The 19,969-nt window shown below is 42.4% G+C and overlaps 1 protein-coding gene across 1 annotated transcript in view; it reads right to left on the minus strand.

Annotated features, from left to right (window-relative positions):
- LOC143295077 (protein-tyrosine kinase 2-beta-like) overlaps positions 1 to 18,435 on the minus strand; it is a 37,794-nt gene extending 19,359 nt beyond the window's left edge. Inside the window, exons 1-5 of the mRNA XM_076606636.1 lie at positions 18,353 to 18,435; positions 17,326 to 17,440; positions 5,000 to 5,597; positions 1,994 to 2,089; positions 1,060 to 1,169 (exon numbers count right to left, since the gene is read on the minus strand). Coding sequence (XP_076462751.1) covers positions 1,060 to 1,169; positions 1,994 to 2,089; positions 5,000 to 5,597; positions 17,326 to 17,440; positions 18,353 to 18,435 — 1,002 coding nt within the window. The remainder of the gene's footprint in view (positions 1 to 1,059; positions 1,170 to 1,993; positions 2,090 to 4,999; positions 5,598 to 17,325; positions 17,441 to 18,352) is intronic.
- Between the last annotated feature and the right edge of the window lie 1,534 nt (positions 18,436 to 19,969).

Raw genomic sequence — 19,969 nt, forward strand, 5'->3', positions numbered from 1 at the left:
ACACATATCATAATGATATACAGTGATGTTTGAAGACCTTATATCACAACACATAATATTGATGATATATAGTGGTGTATGGAGGTCTTATTACATCACATATAGTGATGATATGCAATTTGTGTAAGGAAGATTTATGTATGAAGGCTTTATCACAACACATAATCATAATGATATCAATTGGTGTTTGGAGGCCTTTTTACAATGCATATAATGATGATGTATAATATAGTGCTGTATGGAGACTTCATCAAAACTCTTCTAATCGTGATATCCAATCAAAAGGCGCCGTGATAAAGTAGGTATGGTGCTAGACTTCTGATTCTCTGATCAGCTTCTTCTGCGTTCATGGGCTGCAACTCCCACGTTCACTCGTATGTACACGAGTGGGCTTTTACGTGTAAGACCGTTTTTACCCCGCAATGCAGGCAGCCATGCCCCGTATTGGAGGGTGTGCATGCTGGGTATGTTATTGTTTCCATAACCCACTGAACACTAACATGGATTACAGGATCTTTAACGTGCGTATTTGATCTTCTGCTTGCGTATGCACATGAAGGGGGTTCATGCACAAGCAGGTCTGCACTTATGTTGACCTGGGAGATCGGAAAAATTCTCCACCCTTTACCCACCAGGCGACGTTATCGAGATTCAAACCCGGGACCCTCAGACTGAAAGTCCAACGCTTTAACCACTTGGCCATTGCGCCCGTCTCTGTGATCAGCAATGATCAGTGTTTAAGGCCTAGCGTTTCAGCACCGTGGATCCTTGGGGAAGGTACTTTACTCTGATTTTCATCGCTCCGCCCAGGTGTGAATGGATACCTGACTTCAGCTGGGGAAGGTCAAAATAGCGGAAGGAGAGGATTGGGCCCAGCCTTCCTATGCTGAACTCTAGACACAGTGGATATGAATTCATCCCCCCCCCCCCCCCCCCCCCCGCCCCCCCGGATGGCAGTATGAGGCTATGGGACCTATAACCTTTAAAATCATTATAAATACAGTATAAAAAACAACAACAAAAACACAATAATGAACTATAACGAAACCATGAGGTCACCTGGCTTCCGAGATCATGTTTACCAACATTCGGCATCTTGACCATCACAGGTATCACCTGGTCCTGCTCACGACAGGTACCCTGCACCCCAATCGCAAATATGCCAGAACCTGCCCAAAACACATGACCCAAAGTGACAAGGATGTACCCGACCCAACTTGCTAAAACGTGTACAAAGTACACGACCCAACTTACCTGTGCAACACAGGCAAAAGGACATGATCCCTGTTTACCAACGCATGTAAAAAAAAAAAGAAAAAGAGTAAATAAATAGTTTACCAACGCCTGTACATTAAAGTGCATGACCCAATTTACAAACACAAACTCAAGTAAATGACTCAACTTGCCAACGACTGTAAAAAAGAACATTACTCAATTTGACAACACCTATACAAAGTATATAGCCCAACTTACCGTCATGTGAACACCTGTACAAAGTACATTACCCAACTTGCCAACACTTGTACAAAACACATGTGAACACCTGTACAAAGTACATTACCCAACTTGCCAACACTTGTACAAAACACATGATCAAACTTGACAACACCTGTACAAAGTACATGGCCCAGCTTGACAACACCTGTACAAAGTACATGGCCCAGCTTGACAACACCTGTACAAAGTACATGGTCCAGCTTGACAACACCTGTACAAAGTACATGGTCCAGCTTGACAACACCTGTACAAAGTACATGGTCCAGCTTGACAACACCTGTACAAAGTACATGGTCCAGCTTGACAACACCTGTATAAAGTACATGGCCCAGCTTGACAACACCTACACAAGGTACAAAAAGGGCCACAAAGGCAAAAACAAATCTCTTCAATGACTGAATGCTGTACAGATGTCACTCTGCAATGGAACATCTTCTAATGACCAATAAGGGGACACCTGCTAATGTTGTTTGTTTCTGTTTTCTCTCGATCTTACCAAGTGATTTTTCCATTCTGATCTGGTCATGGTGTAATGTTCTGATGGTGGTGTCTTCTTTCCCAGCACTGGCGTCACTCTTTGGCTGGTCCCCCCCTGAAAACATGAATCATTTTGAACTGTCTGCAGCTCTGACCCTCTCTGTCATAGTGCTGAGCCCTGACAAAGCTTTATCATGTGACACAGCTTTAATATTTGTAATGTTTTATCCACTGGAATGCAGTTACCGCTACATTTTAATCTAGTGCACAACTTCCCTCCCTTTGGGCTTCCCTCAAAGACTGACAACAAGGAAAAAAAGTAAATAATATATATATATATATATATATATATATATATATATATATAGAGAGAGAGAGAGAGAGAGAGAGAGAGAGAGAGATACCACAGAGAGAGAGGAAGATGCATCAAATATATGTATCTTTAGACTGAGAAAAACAGACAGACAGACAGAGAGACAGACAGAGAGACAGACAGACAGAGATCTCTACAGTACAGTTTGTCTCATAAGTGGATAATTATCTTCTCTATTGCGAAACAAGGTCTCAACTGCTGTGTGAGTCCAGCTTCTGCATTCATCAGTCATCACATTCATTGGTGATCTTCTTCTTCTTCTGAGTTCACTCGTATGCACACGAGTGGGCTTTTACGTGTATGACCGTTTTTACCCCGCCATGTAGGCAGCCATACTCCGTTTTCGGGGGTGTGCATGCTGGGTATGTTCTTGTTTCCATAACCCACCGAACGCTGACATGGATTACAGGATCTTTAACGTGCGTATTTGATCTTCTGCTTGCATATACACACGAAGGGGGTTCAGGCACTAGCAGGTCTGCACATATGTTGACCTGGGAGATCGTAAAAATCTCCACCCTTTACCCACCAGGCGCCGTCACCGTGATTCGAACCCGGGACCCTCAGATTGACAGTCCAACGATTTAACCACTCGGCTATTGCGCCCGTCATTCATTGGTGATGATTATAACTAACTCCACCCCCACATTCCACCCACACCCCCACCAGTTCCCCCCCTTTTTTGACTCACTTGTGTAAACAAAGTGAGTCTATGTTTTAACCCGATGTTCGGTTGTCTGTGTGTGCGTGTGTGTGTCTGTGTGTGTGTCTGTGTGTCTGTGTGTCCGTGGTAAACTTTAACATTGACATTTTCTCTGCAAATACTTTGTCAGTTGACACCAAATTTGGCATAAAAATAGGAAAAATTCAGTTCTTTCCAGTCATCTTGTTTAAAACAATATTGCACCTCTGGGATGGGCACAAAAAAATTAAAAAAAGAAGCCAAATTATATGCAAACTGAATTTACTGTAACATTTATATTTTTCTGTATTCTCTAAACTTGGCACTTTGATCTGATATTCTGACACAATAACAAGAGCAGTCATTTTTATCATTTTTTGTTCAAACAGGAGCTTCTTTTGCTAAGCATGGAAGTTTTATTTATTTTGCAAACGTTTTGGTGCAGGTAGTAAAAAAGGGAAATTACTCTGTAATTAATGCTGGGGGACTTCATTTGCTTTAAACTGATCTTTCTCATCTTAAACATTACATTTTGAAATTATACTCAATACATAAAAAGCTTGTGTGTTTTACTCTCAGTGTACAGGGCTTTCACTATGTTCATTCGCCCAAGAAGTCTTTTTCGGAAAATACTAAAATCAATACCACGAGTGGACTTTATAGATCTACTGGCTGAGCCCTGAAGGTCATGGGCAAAAATCAATTGCGTACACATATTTATACACATTCAAAGCGCGTGCTCATATTCTTCGCGAACGCGAACGACGCCATTTTGTTTCAAGTTGTTGACCTGCCCGTTCAATCCTATATTCAATCAACAATACATGATAACATGATGGAAAGTTGGAGAAGGAGACCGTTAAATATTTATTCAAAGAAAGATTTGTGAACTCCTCATTACATACTGGATTATGCCCCACACTGCCATAAAAATATTCACAGAATCAGTCGGAATTCACAGTTAAAAATTGTAAACCATGCATTTCCAGTCTTGACTTTTCTCAAAATGAAGTCCTTTTCACTTCTTACGACGTTTAGAAGTACTTGTACTTGGCTCTACACGTTATTAGTTTAACAAAATACTAAATTTTCATATCATCTTCAAAAATATAAAACTAGAATGAACATAAAAGAGAAATTGAATCGACTGTGTCGTACTACATTCCCGGCGGGTGTAACTAAACTTGTACATCTATCTAGATCTAGTGAAAACGGCTAAATGTTGCAGTGTAATTGCGGCGATAGCCATTAAAAAGAATTTTTAATTGCCCTTAAAGATTTTTTGAATGCCCTAGATACACCAGAATAATATGATTTAAACAGCGTTCTCACTGCGAATACCGCAATTGATTTATCGCCCTTTCAAAAAGTATGTTCAAATGTTAAATTTTAGAACGTTAGTTAAGAAGCCACGATAGTTTAATGGATAAGGCAGTTTCTTCTCACCCGAACACGCGGGGTTCGAATCTGGTTAGGACTTTTTTTTCTTTTTTTTTTAAAAAGAAGCTTCATAATAACAAATACAGAACACATTTTAACGATTAGATTTTTTAAAAAGTGTATCACAAGTGAGTCTTGAAGGCCTTGCCTCTCTTGTTTTTTCTAAAATCACCCCCCCCCCCCCTCCCCACAACCCATACACCCTCTGTGTGGGGGGAGGGGCCGGGGGTAGGGGTGAAGGGTCGGTGGGGGTGCGTGAGTGGGTGCGTGCTCGCTCGCGTGTGTTTGTATATGTGTGCGTGTGTGTGCGTGCGTGTGTGTGTGTGTGTGTGTGTGTGTGTGTGTGTGTGTGTGTGTGAAAATGAGTGAATGTGTGTCTACAAAAAATAATGAGTGTAAATTTGTCTTACATGCCGTGTGACATCACTGTCTCATCTCTGTGCTTTGCGTGTACTGTCTTGAGGTTGAATCTCTTCATGTGCACATGCTGAGACGTACAACCACAACAAATCAAGTCAGCTGTTACTTACCCAGTCTGGTCTCCAGTTCAGCAATAGCCGAGCTGGTTTTGCTCAGTGACTCTTCCAGCGCCACCTTGATGTGATCCACGTTGATCTGTAGGGTGTTGACCTGTGACGTCAGGGAGTGGTGGTTGTGGCGGAGTTCAGCCAGCACAGGGCCCACGTGTTCTTCCTGTAGCTTGACCAGCTCAGCCTGCACGCTCTGCTGCTGTCTCCTGACCTCGTCCGTGTCACTGTGCAGCTGCCTCACAGTCACCTCAAGTCTGTGGATCTCAGTCTGCGTCGTGCTCTGGTCCGCTGCCAGTGTCCTGTGATCTTCCAGATACTGTGCCACTTGGTTCTTAACTTCACTGCAGTCCCTGTGGAGGTCAGCCACGTCAGACTGAAGGCGATGGAGGTCGGCGCCAACTTGTGCTGACCTGGTCTGCTCCGCTGTGGTTAGATCCTGTAACTGTGATGTCACTTCCTCTCTGATGGCCCACACTTGTTTCTCCGTGTCACGCTGCTGCCTCCCATTGTGAGTTCTGATGTTTTCCAAGTTGGCCTTCAGTGTGTCAACATTCTTGTTCAGGGTGTTTTGGTCTGTCACAAGTTTACTGTGATCGGCCTGAAAAGCATCAAGGTATAGCTTTAATTCTCTCAATGTCTGTTGAGAGTTACAACAGTTTCTTTTAAGTTTGTTGTGCTCTTCAAGAAGCTGGGTGTGATCCTGTTGAAGTTGTGAATGACATGTTTGAAGTTTGCTGTGATCCTTTCGGAGGACTGCCAAGTCAGAATGAAGACCCAAAATTTCAGCAGACAGCTCGCTGTTTTTCTCATGCAAAGTCACATGATCCTTGTTCTGCAGTGATGTTCTTTCTTCCAGTTGAGTCAATTTGAGAGTGAGGCCTTCCAGCTTTGTAGTCAGCTCAGTGACGGTTGAATTCGGTTTGGGTGGAAGGTCTGGTTTGGGGCGACTGGATCCTCTACTGTGAGGTATGTCCTCCATCTCTGTCACACTCCTTTGGGTCACAGCAGTTCTAAATACTTGTGACTGCTGTTCTGACTGAAGACTACTGATGTCCCAGCAGTTCTAAACACTTATGACTGCTGTTCTGACTGAAGACTACTGATGTCCCAGCAATTCTAAACACTTGTGACTGCTGTTCTGACTGAAGACTACTGGTGTCCCAGCAGTTCTAAACACTTGTGACTGCTGTTCTGACTGAAGACTACTGATGTCCCAGCAATTCTAAACACTTATGACTGCTGTTCTGACTGAAGACTACTGATGTCCCAGCAATTCTAAACACTTGTGACTGCTGTTATGACTGAAGGCTACTGATGTCCCAGCAATTCTAAACACTTGTGACTGCTGTTATGACTGAAGGCTACTGTGTCCCAGCAGGTTCTAAACACTTGTGACTGCTGTTATGACTGAAGGCTACTGATGTCCCAGCAATTCTAAACACTTGTGACTGCTGTTATGACTGAAGGCTACTGGTGTCCCAGCAATTCTAAACACTTATGACTGCTGTTCTGACTGAAGGCTACTGGTGTCCCAGCAGTTTTGGATGTGTGGACAGTAAGCTTGTGCCATTATGGACGTGTACGCAGTAATCCTGTGGACATGAGCAGTAATCCTGTGGACGTGTGGGCAGTAATCCTGTGGACCTATGGGCAGTAATCCTGTGGACCTATGGGCAGTAATCATGTGGACCTATGGGCAGTAATCATGTGGACGTGTGGGCAGTAATCCTGTGGACCTGTCGGCAGTAATCCTGAGAGAAACACTGAGAGAGAACTCGAACTCAAACTCGACCTTGAAAACTTTAATGACTCGGCCATTTTGCCTGTGTCAAGGGGTGGATCGGGGGGCGGGAGGTCGGGAGTACAGGGATAACTACATAGACACAGTGACACACGATCATCGCCGTGAAACAGGCATGTTTGATAACTACATAGACACAGTGACACACAATCATCGCCGTGAAACAGGCATGTTTGATAACTACATAGACACAGTGACACACAATCATCGCCGTGAAACAGGCATGTTTGATAACTACATAGACACAGTGACACACAATCATCGCCGTGAAACAGGCATGTTTGCTTGAACCCAAAAGTGGGATTAAACGATTCATCGTAGGTATACTTACTAAATCAGACAGACAGAGGCCGGGATGCACGAACATTGTACTTTTTAAAGTCGACTCTTGGATAAGTCCAACTTTTTTCTTTTTTTCTTTCTTTTTTTCTTTTTCTTTTTTTTCTTCTTTTTTTTTTTTTTTTTTTTTTTTTTGTGGTCGCCATGGGGTCGACTTACCCGGAGACAAATGTGTGTGAAAAGACATTAGTAAAAGAATAAATACACACACGCCTGTGTGCAAACACACACACAGACACACACACACACACACACACACACACAGACACAGACACAGACACAGACACACACACAGACACACACACACACACACACACACACACACACACACACACACACTGACACACACACACACACACACACACACACACACACACACACACACACACGCACACACACTGACACACACACACACACACACACACACACACACACACACACACACACACACACACACACACACACACACACACAACATTACTAATCTGGAAGTCAGTGAACGGAAACATGCCGGCAAGGGACGGAAATCAACGCTGCGGTCTGTTGCCTCTTCTGGGATGTCAAATGTATTCGCATGTACCTGCCCCCTCTTGGCAGTGCGAGAAAGGTCTCGCTGTGAGTTTTACTCTAATTCCAAGCAACTGGCCCTCAGTGACGTTTAATTCAAAATCGTCAAGTCCATGCTTATAGGGGAAGCAACCACCCCTATACAATGCTGTCGACAATGGCCTAGAGTGACTTCTCTTTCCAATTTTCCACGGTGGCTGAACATAATTTAATTAACCGCCGTTACACAATAATATGTCATTTGTCTTCATTTACTCGCCTCTAAAACGCTATTCTGAAACAACTACAACAACAACGGCAACAAATTATGATGCAGGATTTAAAATGAAAGGCACGAAAAAAGTTCATCAAGTTCGCGGCGAATTCAGTTCCAATACTTCCGTCTCTCTCTCTCTCTCTTTCTCGTGTGTGTGTGTGTGTGCACGCGTTCCAACGTTTGAATTGTGTCGTTGATTCATGGGAATGAATTGATCTGTAAGTATACCTACGATGAATCGTTTAATCCCACTTTTGGGTTCAAGCAAACATGCCTGTTTCACGGCGATGATTGTGTGTCACTGATTAAAAAACTCACATGGTCATACTGCCCGGGACATGCAGGTGTTAAGGGAAATGAGCGAGCTGACAGACTTGCTGGTAACGCAACACCAACGAGCAGCCTACATCTAGGAAAATCGGAAATCCTCAGAAAAGTCAAAGAATACCAAAAAGAACAGGTACAAGGCCATCACACCATCGATCGCCTCAAAGAAATAGAAGCAGAGAGAGGGAGCGGCCGCAAATCTAACATGAAAGGTAGAGCACGATGCTTTGCAAATCAAACAAATATCGGCATCATTTCCAAACCAACATTGCGCAAATTTCTTCAAAACGGAACAGAGTCTCTGTGGGCCTTTCCAAATACAATAGACCGAGCAACACACTAGACGCCACGTTCTTGGCATCAGAGATTTTTTCCCATCCCTCTTGCGGCCAGTCAGTGGCGGCTGTGTGTGTTTGTGTGTATGTGTGGGTCTGTGCTTTTGAGTGCGTTTGTGAATGCGCGAGAGTGAAATTGTACACAAGTGTCAGGAGAGATATGTGTACGTGTGTGTGTGTGTGTGTGTGTGTGTGTGTGAGGGGAGGTGGGAGTGCGGGGGGAGGTGGGGTAGAGGATGAGGTATGTGAGTGTATGCATACCTACACTGTGGGAGCAACAGGATATTGGAACGTGTATATATATGTATATATATATATATATATATATCTTTGTATGTACGTGTGTGGGGTTGGGGGTGGGAGATATGGGCGTATGTGTGTGTGCTTGTACAAGTAAGTGTTCATCTCTGTGAGTGTGTGTTTGTGTGTGTGTGTGTGTGTGCCGTGGAAGCTGCGATACGTAGACTAGAAATGAGTGTGTGGAGGAGGGGGTAGAGGAGGTGCAAGGTAATGTGTGTGTGTGTGTGTGTGTGTGTGTGTGTGTGTGTGTGTGTGTGTTGGAGCTCATGTACGTTTATATGTATTTGACTGTGCTTTCATATGTGCTTGTACAAGTAAGTGTTCATCTCTGTGAGTGTGTGTGTGTGTGTGTGTGTGTGTGTGTGTGTGTGTGTGTGTGTGCCGTGGAAGCTGCGATACTTAGATAGACTAGAAATGAGTGTGTGGAGGAGGGGGATAGAGGAGGTGCACGGTAATGCGTGTGTGTGTGTGTGTGTGTGTGTGTTGGAGCTCATGTACGTTTATATGTATTTGACTCTGCTTTCATATATGTGAAACTGCATGTCTGGTGCATTTCTGTTATGCATGTGTGTGTGTATGTGTGAATGTGTGTCTTCATATTTTACATTTATTTGCTTATTTATCACCATTGTTGTCTTATTTATTTATTTATTTATGTTTTATTATTATCATTTTATTAGTATTACTAATATTATTACTACTACCTTTTTCTATATTATAATTATTATTTATTTATTTATTTATGCAAGCTTATCTATTATTTATTCCCCCGTTTTTTTTTGTTTTTTTTTTTGTTTTTGTTTTTTTGTTTGTTTGTTTTTTTTGTTGTTGTTTTTTTTGTGTTCTCAAGGCCTGACTAAGCGCGTTGGGTTACGCTGCTGGTCAGGCATCTGCTTGGCAGATGTGGTGTAGCGTATATGGTTTTGTCCGAACGCAGTGACGCCTCCTTGGGCTACTGAAACTGAAAACTGAAACTGTGTCTATGTAGTAATCAAACATGCCTGTTTCACGGCGATGATTGTGTGTCACTGTGTCTATGTAGTTATCAAACATGCCTGTTTCACGGCGATGATTGTGTGTCACTGTGTCTATGTAGTTATCAAACATGCCTGTTTCACGGCGATGATCGTGTGTCACTGTGTCTATGTAGTTATCAAACATGCCTGTTTCACGGCGATGATTGTGTGTCACTGTGTCTATGTAGTTATCAAACATGCCTGTTTCACGGCGATGATCGTGTGTCACTGTGTCTATGTAGTTATCAAACATGCCTGTTTCACGGCGATGATCGTGTGTCACTGTGTCTATGTAGTTATCCCTGTACTCCCGACCTCCCGCCCCCCGATCCACCCCTTGACACAGGCAAAATGGCCGAGTCTAATAAGTTTTCGAGGTCGAGTTTGAGTTCGCTGAGTTCTCTCTCAGTGTCTGTGTCTCTCTGTCTGTGTCTCTCAGTCTGTCTGTCTGTCTGTCTGTCTGTCTCTCTCTCTCTCTCTCTCTCTCTCTCGAAAAAAAAAAAAAGACAGTTTGGACAGTTTTTCACCCGCAAGACATCTCTCTCTCTCTCTCTCTCTCTGAGCTGTTCTCATGGACTGAGCGGACGCCATTCTATGACGCTCCGCCAAATTAATTTATTCAATGTGCTAATTCAGCTTATTTCACCCTATCGAGTGTTCAATATCCTTTTTTTGTATCAATTGAAATATTCTGTGCACAGTGATATAAAAATTGTATGGTTGAATAGATAATCAAGGGATTTCGCGACATGATGTGAAGTGCACCTGTACCGGACACAGACAAAACATGGACAGCCGCTGTTGTGTGTGCCACGGGTCATGTTCTGTGGATATCCTTCCTTGACCTGTGAACAGTGCTGTGTTTGTTGTGTGTGTGTGTGTGTGTGTAGTGTATCTTTATTTCATCGCAATGGATTTTATTTTAGTGTGAAATTATGAACAACTCCGGCACAGTGAGTACTATGTATTGTCTTTGTCCCTGTGTCGTGTAATCATGTCTGCTTCTACTTCTCCTTGCAAAGACAAGAGTCTCAAAAAATTACAACCTACACTCGACATAATCCAAAAACGGTTTTCGTGCAGCAAAGATGAACTTACAGTGTGGAGAAACTGTCTTTTTTATCGTTATTCTGGATTACACGAGTCCGATATTTCAGTTCAGCTCAGTGACTATGATCACAATGACTCAGTATTGTCGTTTCCCTCGTTGCTTGTATCCGTGCCGTCTCCCTCCACTCTTACCAAGTCAGTGATTCGTATTTTTTATCAGTCATGTAAATCTGTGACTATTACCCTGTATTTTTCATCACAATCCGAAGGAACTTTACTGTGTCAAGGTTTAGACTGCCCACTCTGGGATTCAGATGAATGTGAAATTATAAAAAAAAGTGGTGTCAAATTTCATGCGAGATAAAAATATTGAAAAACTATCAAAACTCTTGATCCAAACTCCTGTGACATTCATCAGTGCGTTCCCTGGTTCACCTACTATACACCCACCCACCATTGACTTGTCTCCATGGACACCGACATCTCCTTGTGGTGATTCCTTCACCCCACCACCATCACATCTACTGACAGACCCTGAACCAGCTGAGCCGACCCAAGATGGTATCGTCGTCCTCCCGCCCACTCCACCTGTGGCGCACAGCAACCCTCACATGGGAAAAGAAACCAGAAGCCAAAAAAAGACATTAACGCCAGTGGGAAAAAGGACTAGATTACAAAAAAAGCGAACATTGTTTCATACAGTACATACACAGGCTGGCGGTTCACTTCCAGAACTGAAACAGAAGGTTTTCGATTTAGACCAGCAGCTTGATTCTTTATCTAGTGCACTATCTACATTACAAAATAACTTTTTCACAGCTGTTGAAGACATCAAGGTTATCACTAAAAACGAATTACGTATCAATATTTCTGAAAAATTCAACATGCTCATTTCCAAACTGGATGACATGCAGTCTCAGCTCTCAAAACTGGAAGCATCAAACAAACAGCTAACAAAAGACAACCAGTCCATCAAAACACAGCTAGGGTCAATAAACTCTGAAATTAAAAAATCTAAACCAGAAGAGAAGAAAAGTGTGACATCATCCACACAAACACCCTCTGAGATTCAGGACAAACCTACAAGTGTAGATGTAAGCACAGAAACAGACACAATTCCCTACCATCAAACCGCCCCAAGTCATGATACTGTAGCTAAGCCCTCTGTTTTACCAGGGAGCTGTCCACGGGCGGAATTCCAGACAGTGACACCATCCCCTAAACACTGTCCTCCTCATGAAAACAAACCGGACAGTACATCAGCTCCCTCTTCTGATTGCAATGATGAACCTGGAAACTCTTTCCATTACTCAGTTCCCACATCTAACCCTTTCTCTGTGCTCTCGAGTGCAGAGAATAGCATCCCAGCTGACGCGGTCCCTCCCGTTGATAGAATTACCATGGTAAATAGTAAACCAACAATTAAAGCTCTGTCAACAACTCCCCAAGAAACACTGAACAGCATGTCGATTCCAGACAAAGCATCTATACTTCTAATTGGTGACTGTCATTCGTTTCATCAACGCCAGACGGTTAGCGCCCCATCAGTCCTATTTATTCAAAATATGTGTTCCAGGAATGTGTGTTGAAGACCTCTGCAATTGGCTTAATGCATTACCTGTTGCTCCAAATCTGAAAGACGTGCTCATTCATGCTGGCATAAATTCCTGTTCATCAGGTCCTGTGTCAACCGACACATGGACTAAACTAATCCTGTTATGTCAAAATAAATTCCCAGAGGCACGCTTGAGCCTGAGTTCAATCCTTCCTGCCAGAGGCAAACATCACTTGAACAACATCATCCTTCCCTCCAACCGTAACCTTCAAATCACATGTGACCAACAAAAAGTCCTTTACATCAATAATTTTCCAACGTTCGCACCAAACACCAACCTTTACAGCAGCGTAAAACACCCTAATGCCAGAGGAACTGCTCTTCTGGCTGTAACTTTTAAAAATCTGTGGCGGACAGGTCTCCGTCAAGAAGGCCGTTTTCCTGAAAACATTCACAGGACTAACAAAGAGTGGAACGACAGTAATGTTCCACTGCGTAATGATCATTCCTCTGCTTATCATTCACAGGCAGAATTGAAGCGAACACATCAACCTGACGTAACTGGTGATACACATGATCAGGTTTCAGAGCAACCATTTCCACCCATACAATCCAGTTATCATTTCCCTCCTCTTGCTCCCAGCTTAAATAGTAGGCGAACACCAATCTTACATTCCATTCAGTACCCCCCCTACCCAGCCTCACCGTACAATTCTGTCCCTGTCGCACGTCAACCACACTACACAGATCAAAATGGCGTCTCATATAATAACTTTCCTAGGCAAAATACAGACAGACTAACAAACACACAGTCTCCAAACCAAATCCATCCATATGCAGAACAATTGTTACACATGGCATCCCGCTTGTTGTCACAACAGCGCACATTTCCATCATATCATGCTTCTTGACTTCTTGTTACGTGAACCCCTCGTCCCCCTCCTGCCGACTCCTTCCCCCAAGTGTCCCCATACCATTCTAAATAGATATGACTATGTTTAATCTTTCGCCAGTTACAGAGTCAATCATGGATGATGTTTTCCTTTCAGTATTTGTCGCTTTCTTTAATTTTGTTGTTGTTGGTGGTGGTGATGGTTTATTTGTTGTTGTTGCAAGTATCGAAATATCGGGGAGGGTGGGGGAGGGTTGGGGTTAACTTGCACATGCGCATGAAGTATGAGTTGTTTGTTTTTCTTTGTAATTATAAACCCCTGTGGTTGCTCACACATGTGCCGGATCAACTGATAAGTTGCCTTGCCCATTGATATTAGTGCCACTGATACGATTGAGGAGTCCTGATTTTTCTCTCTATATATAATAGCTTTCATTTGTCATTATATATTATTAGCCTGTTATCATAAGGTGAAATTGTTATCTACCCCATAATTTGCTCATTTAATTGGTTCCGCTTGATTGATTGTTTCATTTCTTATAGTGTTTGATCTTCAGAATTTACTCTTTTTTTTTCTTTTTTCTTTTTTTTTTTTTTTTTCTTTTTTTTTTCTCAATTTGATTGCTATCTACTTGACATTATTATTTTTGTTACTTTTCCCATATAATCTAGATTGTCCTGTGTCTTGTTTACTGAATTTTTCATTACTTATATTGTCAGCTTAAGATAATCATGAATGCTAACACACCCCAGACGTGCGATGCATGGCCATTGGGAGAAGGTTTGAGAGTAGGCTTTCTTAATATCAATCATATAATTAATAAGTTATCTGATGTTTCTGATATATTGAATAATTTTGGAAAAAACTTTCACATTTTTGGATTTGGTGAATCAAGATTATCAGAACATATGTCAGACTCTGACCTAACCATGCCTGGATATAATGTCGTTCGTAAGGATTCTTTCAATCCAAAGGAAACAGGTTTACTTATTTATGTACATGAACATATTAGATTCAAAAGAATTCAATCACTCGAAAACCACCATGTTGAATCAGTATGGATCCAGGTACACTTTAAAAAATCGGAACCGTTCCTTATAGGCTTTATCTATAGGAATCCTGCAGAGCACGCTGACTGGATGGATAAGTTCACGCTAATGATGGAAGACGCTTCTCTGCTCTCAAATGAAATTATTTTATTGGGTGACTTTAATATAGATTTACTGAAATGTAATTTGAACTGGAAACAAACATACGAATCCTTTCATCTCAATCAGTTAATCGACAAACCAACACGAATCACTCGCACTTCACAAACACTCATCGACCACATATACACAACTTCCACAAAGACTATTTCTGAAATATGCTCTCCAACCTTTGGCTGTAGCGACCACTTTCCAGTTTGTATCACATGGTCTAAAAAAGGTATCAAGATACCAAAAAACTGTCATAAAGTTATCACATACAGAAGTTATTCAAAATTTGACCCTGATTCATTCTTGATGGACCTGATGAACTCTCCTATGTCTCTCGTTTATCAGTTTACTGATCCAGATGAAGCGTTTGAAATATGGTATCATAATTTCCTCAACATTTACAACAAACACGCCCCATTCAAAACTAAACGTGTAAAAACCAGTCTGAAAAAGCCTTGGATAACGGGAGACATAGAAGACGCCATCGATTTCAGAGATTTTCTTTTATCAACTGGAACCCGAGAAGATTTTCAAAAGCAAAGAAATGCGTACAAGAGGTCTTGATGGCATAGACGGAAAAATATTAAACCTCTCAGCTCCTATAATAGCAGAATCCCTCACATACATATATAATTTAAGTATTACAAAAAATAAGATTCCCAAAACGCTCAAAACTGCTAAAGTTATTCCTATATATAAGAATGGTGATCGATCTGAACCATCAAACTACAGACCAATTTCTATTTTGCCAATATTATCAAAACCCCTGGAAAATCATATAAATAAACATATTCTTAAGCATTTTAATAATTTTGACTTGTTCCATCCAAACCAGTCTGGATTTAGAGCTAATCACTCATGTCATTCTGCACTAACAAATTTAGTAGATCAATGGCTTACTAACATTAATAATAACGAAATTACTGGAGCCCTTGTTGTCGACTTTATGAAGGCTTTTGATGTGATTGATCATTCTCTCCTCCTGAAAAAACTAAAGATTTATGGTTTGTCTTTGAATACATTAGAACTTATCTCATCTTTTCTCTCTGAAAGAAAACAACTTGTGTCCACAAATGGTTCAAAATCAATGTTATTACCAATTAACTATGGTGTACCTCAAGGTTCTGTTTTGGGACCTATCTTATTTTCTGCATATATTAACGACCTACCCTTATCTATCAAGACACCATGTGAAATGTTTGCTGATGACACCACCATTCATACTAGTCATACTAACCTATGTATCGTATCTCTTTCTCTTCAGGAAAGTATTGACCGATTGATTGAATGGTCCGAACTAAACCACATGTGTCTCCATCCTAAAAAAACAAAATTCCTAATAATCACAACAAGACAAAAACGTCAAAATATATCCATAAACTGTTCGCCTATTTTCATCAAAGGTGACAAGATTGAAGAAGTTGACCACCATAAAATCCTTGGCATCACTATCGATAATAATTTGTCATGGTCACATCATATTTCTCTGTTATGCAAACAGGTATCAAAAAATATCTATCAACTGTCTAGAATCAAACACTTTTTGGATCTTCACTGCCGAAAACTATTTGTCAGTACTTATATAGAATCACACATTAACTATGCTTCGACAGTGTGGGATTCGGCGAGTGACAGTATTATAAAACCTCTATTGAGTCTGCATAGAAGAGCTGTAAAATTGATTCTTTTAAAATCTTCATCATTGACTGTATCTGATTATAAAGCTCTCGATATCCTCCCACTGAAAACAAAACTTCTATTTAACAAAGGTCTATTTATGTTCAAAATCATGTCTGGATTTGCTCCCCCCTCGCTGAAGAATAAATTTGTAATCAACACTCATCGTCATCTTCATAAAGTTATGGTACCACTTCCAAGGATCGATCTTTTTAAATCTAGTCTGTCTTATTCAGGGGGCTGTTTATGGAATGAATTATTATCCTGCCTCAATGTAAACACTGTAAAAAGCATCCCTAACTTTAAAAACATATATCGTGCACATTTATTGAAAAACATGTGATTATGTGACACATATCAATTATAAACAAAAAATCATGCATAGATTGTCAATATATATACGCCTCTCTCCTCCCCTGTCAGTCTCTATGTCTCTCCACTGTCACTGTCACTATATCTGTCTGTTGTCAGCCTCCCCTGCCTTCTTTACTCTTCCTCTTGTCCATTCTTCCTTCCGCTCTCCACCACGCCCCTACCCTATTGTCCTCGTTGTTATTCATCTATCGCGATATTGTATTGTACATACGTTCTATGTTATGTTTGCACATGCTTATGCAATTTTGACGTTGATGTTGTGAATTGACTCTCGCTTTTTTTTTTTTTTTTTTTTTTTTTTTTTTTACTTTGTTGCTTTTTTTCCAATTATTATTCATGCCCAGAGGGCTGGATGTAAAAAAGTACTTTGTGCTTACTCCTTTACCCTCGTAAAATAAAATTTCGTTCGTTCGTTCGTTCGTTCGTTCTCCATTGATCTAAAAGTACATTTTTTAGATCAGTGCTCTGTGTGTATGTGTCAGTGTGGATAGACTGGAAAATATATAATCAGTAGCCTGGGGGTCGCGTCGAGTGCAGTTTGATAAATCCAGTGATATTTCTTACATCATCACAAACCACAACTATGACAAACGAATTAATTAACACAACTGATGAAAACATTGACCTAAAACTCACCTCGACTACTGTTTCATCATCGGACAGCAACAGGTCTAGCCATAGAAACAACCCAGATATATTTCTGTTAATGGCCCAGTCCGTGTTCTCGCAAATGGCGACAAGGAAGTGATAACTGTGATCACTGAGAACTTGACAGCAGAGTAGTGTATGTGGTTTGGTGGAAACGACGAAACTCCGTCGATGGTTGGCACATGATGTGCGGGCTGGGACAGGACGTGCGGCCAAGTTGGGACAGGGTAGGCGTGTTGGGACAATACTGATGTGCGGGTTGGGACAGGATAGGCGTGTTGGGACAATATGTGCGGGTTGGGACAGGATAGGCGTGTTGGGACAATATGTGCGGGTTGGGACAGGACAGGCGTGTTGGGACTATATGTGCGGGTTGGGGCAGGATAGGCGGGTTTGGACAGGATGTGCGGCCAAGTCGGGACAGGATAGGCATGTTGGGACAATACTGATGTGCGGGTTAGGACACGATAGGCGTGTTGGGACAGTACGTGCGGGTTGGGACGGGATAGGCGTGTTGGGACAATATGTGCGGGTTGGGACAGGACAGGCGTGTTGGGACAGGATAGCTGCGTTGGGACAGGATAGTTGCGTTGGGACAGTACGTGCGTGTTGGGACAGGATAAGCGGGTTGGGACAGGATGGGCGTGTTGGAACAATATGTGCGGGTTGGGACAGGATAGCTGCGTTGGGACAGGATGGGCGTGTTGGGACAGGATGGGCGTGTTGGGACAGGATAGCTGGGTTGGGACAGGATGGGCGTGTTGGGACAGGATGGGCGTGTTGGGACAGGATAGGTGGGTTGGGACAGGATGGGCGTGTTGGGACAGGATGGGCGTGTTGGGACAGGATAGGTGGGTTAGGAGAGGATAGGCGGGTTGGGACAGGATGGGCAAATAATATGAATCAACTTTAGTAATTTCGTCTTCAATTGTGTGTGTGCACTTTTTTTTTTCTTTTCTTTTTTTCTCTCGTCTTTTCTATTCATTTAATGTCGATATTAAATGGATTGCAGTACGTGGCTGGGGGTCGACATGGATCACAGTACAATTTCTGATCAGTGTTGACCAGCGACCGGGGTTCGGGGCTCCGTTTCCACATGGTGTTTGTGTCCTTCGGAAAGCAGAGTTTACTTCGCGGCAAGGTAATACGTTAAACTTCGTCTGTAGGTGGCAGCGTCTTGTGCCCACACACAGAGAGAGAGAGAGAGAGAGAGAGAGAGAGAGAGAGAGAGTGTGTGTGTGTGTGTGTGCGTGCGTGTGTGTGAGCGCGTGTGTGTGCGTGTGTGTATGCGTGCGCGCATGTGTGTGTGTGTGTGTGTGTGTGTGTGTGTATGGAGTGGAGTGATGACCTAGAGGTAACGCGTCCGCCTAGGAAGCCAGAGAATCTGAGCGCGCTGGTTCGAATCACGGCTCAGCTGCCGATATTTTCTTCCCTCCACTAGACCTTGAGTGGTGGTCTGGACGCTAGTCATTCGGATGAGACGATAAACCGAGGTCCCGTGTGCAGCATGCACTTAGCGCACGTAAAAGAACCCACGGCAGCAAAAGGGTTGTTCCTGGCAAAATTCTGTAGAAAAATCCACTTCGATAGGAAAAACAAATAAACTGCACTCAGGAAAAAAGAAAAATGTGGCGCTGTAGTGTAGCGACGCGCTCTCCCTGGGGAGAGCAGCCCGAATTTCACACAGAGAAACCTGTTGTGATAAAAGGAAATACAAATATAAATACAAATGTGTGTGTGTGTGTGTGTGTGTGTGTGTGTGTGTGTGTGTGTGTGCGTGCGTGCGTGCGTGTGTGTGTGTGTGTGTGTGTGTGTGTGTTCATGTGTGTGTGTGTGTGTGTGTGTGTGTGTGTGTGTGTTCATGTGTGTGTGTGTGTGTGTGTGTTCGTGTGTGTTCATGTGTGTGTGTGTGTGTGTGTGTGTGTGTGTGTGTGTTCGTGTATGTGTGTGTGTGTTCATGTGTGTGTGTGTGTGTGTGTGTGTGTGTGTGTGTGTTCATGTGTGTGTGTGTGTGTGTGTGTGCATGTCAGTGGCGTAGTCAGGGTCCGATGACCCCGACTATACTACTTGTGTCAATGTCTGTTTTCCCTGTCAGCATGAGGTTAAGTGTAAAAAGCATGGCGTACACACACACACACACACACACACACACACACACACACACACACATTCTCTTGTGTGTCCTGAACACAAACTGTCCAGGGACGTTTTGGTTTTTCCCTGGTTCTCAGCCTTGCCTTGACCTGCGCGTTTCAAAGCTAAATAGAACGTTCATTTCAATCTCTGACCTTAGAGTTCCAGTTCATGTTTAGTCCGTCACAGGTGTGTTGATCTGTTTTTGTTTCTGTGGGTTTTTTGTTTTTTAATCCGTAACTAGATAAGCAAAAGGTAGGTTATACTATTCATCATGTGTGTGTGTGTGTGTGTGTGTGTGTGTACACCATGCTATATGCATATAATCATAGTGATAAGAAACTCTAGGGAAAGCTGGACAGTACAAGGTCTTCAGCAGGTTCGAACCCGCGCCTCCTGAATGGTCGCCACTTCAGGACTGAGTCACCTTTTCTGGCAGATGTTTTAACCACTAAGCTATCGTAGGCCTAGTTTGAGTAAGGAAATGTAATCCTTACGA

The sequence above is a fragment of the Babylonia areolata genome, chromosome 20 (genome assembly GCF_041734735.1).
Source record: "Babylonia areolata isolate BAREFJ2019XMU chromosome 20, ASM4173473v1, whole genome shotgun sequence".
NCBI classification, from domain to species: Eukaryota; Metazoa; Mollusca; class Gastropoda; order Neogastropoda; family Buccinidae; genus Babylonia; species Babylonia areolata.